This window comes from Colobus angolensis, unplaced genomic scaffold (assembly GCF_000951035.1).
Source record: "Colobus angolensis palliatus isolate OR3802 unplaced genomic scaffold, Cang.pa_1.0 Scaffold20, whole genome shotgun sequence".
Classification (NCBI taxonomy): Eukaryota; Metazoa; Chordata; class Mammalia; order Primates; family Cercopithecidae; genus Colobus; species Colobus angolensis.
Genome location: NW_012115155.1, coordinates 2,417,948 through 2,420,216, shown reverse-complemented (window position 1 = coordinate 2,420,216; position 2,269 = coordinate 2,417,948). Strand labels below are relative to the sequence as shown.

General features: G+C 48.0%; 1 protein-coding gene across 2 annotated transcripts; it reads left to right on the top strand.

Annotated features, from left to right (window-relative positions):
* The first annotated feature begins 12 nt into the window (after positions 1–12).
* Positions 13–1,772, top strand: TMEM185B (transmembrane protein 185B). 2 transcript variants are annotated; one of them, XM_011941637.1, is made up of 2 exons: positions 75–109; positions 287–1,772. In XM_011941637.1, the coding sequence occupies exons 1-2, from the start codon at positions 75–77 to the stop codon at positions 1,125–1,127; spliced, it is 876 nt and encodes a 291-aa protein (XP_011797027.1). In that variant the 3' UTR covers positions 1,128–1,772. The 2 variants fall into 2 exon arrangements, with proteins under 2 accessions (XP_011797026.1, XP_011797027.1); XM_011941636.1 differs by having other exon boundaries at positions 13–1,772.
* The last annotated feature ends 497 nt before the right edge of the window (positions 1,773–2,269 follow it).

Here is a 2,269-nt window from a genome sequence, read left to right as displayed (position 1 = left end):
GCTGGGGCCGCGGAGACGCGGGCGCTGAGCGTCGCGGGGGAGTAGGCCCGGACCGGCAAGCGGCGGCCTCCGCCATGAACCCCAGGGGCCTGTTCCAGGACTTCAACCCCAGTAAGTTCCTCATCTATACCTGCCTGCTGCTCTTCTCGGTGCTGCTGCCCCTCCGCCTGGACGGCATCATCCAGTGGAGCTACTGGGCCGTCTTTGCCCCTATATGGTTGTGGAAGCTTCTAGTCGTCGCAGGCGCCTCGGTGGGCGCGGGCGTTTGGGCCCGCAACCCTCGCTACCGCACCGAGGGAGAGGCCTGCGTGGAGTTCAAAGCCATGCTGATCGCTGTGGGCATCCACCTGCTGCTGCTCATGTTCGAAGTCCTGGTCTGCGACAGGGTGGAGAGGGGCACGCACTTCTGGCTGCTGGTCTTCATGCCTCTCTTCTTCGTGTCCCCCGTGTCCGTGGCTGCTTGCGTCTGGGGCTTTCGACACGATAGATCGCTGGAGCTGGAGATCCTGTGCTCGGTCAACATCCTGCAGTTCATCTTCATCGCCCTAAAGCTGGACAGGATTATTCACTGGCCGTGGCTGGTGGTGTTTGTGCCCCTGTGGATCCTCATGTCGTTCCTTTGCCTGGTCGTCCTCTATTACATCGTCTGGTCCCTCCTGTTCCTGCGGTCCCTGGATGTGGTTGCCGAGCAACGAAGAACACATGTGACCATGGCCATCAGCTGGATAACGATTGTCGTGCCCCTGCTCACTTTTGAGGTCCTGCTGGTTCACAGATTGGATGGCCACAATACATTCTCCTACATCTCCATATTTGTTCCCCTTTGGCTTTCCTTACTAACTTTAATGGCCACAACATTCAGGCGAAAGGGGGGCAATCATTGGTGGTTTGGCATTCGCAGAGACTTCTGTCAGTTTCTGCTTGAAATTTTCCCATTTTTAAGAGAATATGGGAACATTTCATATGATCTCCATCACGAAGATAGTGAAGATGCTGAAGAAACATCAGTTCCAGAAGCTCCGAAAATTGCTCCAATATTTGGAAAGAAGGCCAGAGTAGTTATAACCCAGAGCCCTGGGAAATACGTTCCCCCGCCTCCCAAGTTAAATATTGATATGCCGGATTAAACTCCTAGAGAGGACCCGGGCACACACGGACTCCACCTTGCCTTTACCTCTTGTTCATTCATCCCAAACCTGGAAATGGAAACAAGCTTCAAACACTGTCGCCTCACGCCCTGTTTGAGATCACCGCCTCATCAGTATGCATCATAGATGGAGGTGGTTTTAGTATGTGGGTGTGTGTGGTGTGTACCTGGGTAAGAGACTTGCTTTCCAGGTTCGCACTTTCAGGTGTAGCCAGGGGTAGTAAGTTGGATTGTTTTAGTAGGTCCTCAAAAGGAATAACTACACAGCTGTTTGTTTAAAGTGCTACTGTACCTATCAAAAGTATTGTTCTAAAAGTATTTTTATACACTGCTAATCTAAAATTGTCTTTCAGATTGTGCCTGTTATGACATAGTAGCAAATGTAAAGAGTTCTCTTTCCCACCACTTGTTTATAAGCCTCGTAGTTGATGTTGTTAGTGTTCCTACTGTTAAAATACCTTCTCCTTGGGCTTCGCTGATACTGGTCTTTAATATTCTGATAGGTGAATTTTTCTAATGGAATGAACCCATGCATATATAGTATTTATATGAATATTTTAGCAGTGTAGTATGTTGAATTCTAGTTCTCTGCAGTACAATGTGTTAAAGTATTTTTTAAAGCTTACATGTGAAGATATGTGTGTCTTGCAGATGTCCTGAAAGACTGCATAAAACAATATGTGCCTGCTGTGGATCTCACCAAAGTACTAGGCATGAATATAGGGATCGCACATCCCATGGGTCTTAATATTGCGGTGTTAGTAACGGAGGTCTCCGGTAGTACCCGTTAGTAGAGGAAGAGGCCGCTGCCCTTGGGAGCTTGTGACATGCTCCAGTGTGGTACCAGTCCATAAAGTGACATAGTTACTTTGTTTAGTGCCTTTGTTTAGCGCCAAGTTGTTTAGTACCTTGCATTTTTCCACACAGGTAGTAACTGGAAATAAACAACAAGTGGCTTGTCCATTTCTAAGAATCTTAAACTATTAGTTGGCTGTAGTGGGAAGCATTACTTGTCATTGGAAAGATGGAGAGAGTGGCCTTAACCAGAAGTGGCCAACAGAAGCAGGTATCATTTTAAGATCCAAACTTTCATCTGTCAGCAATAGGGAAACAACAGTTCAA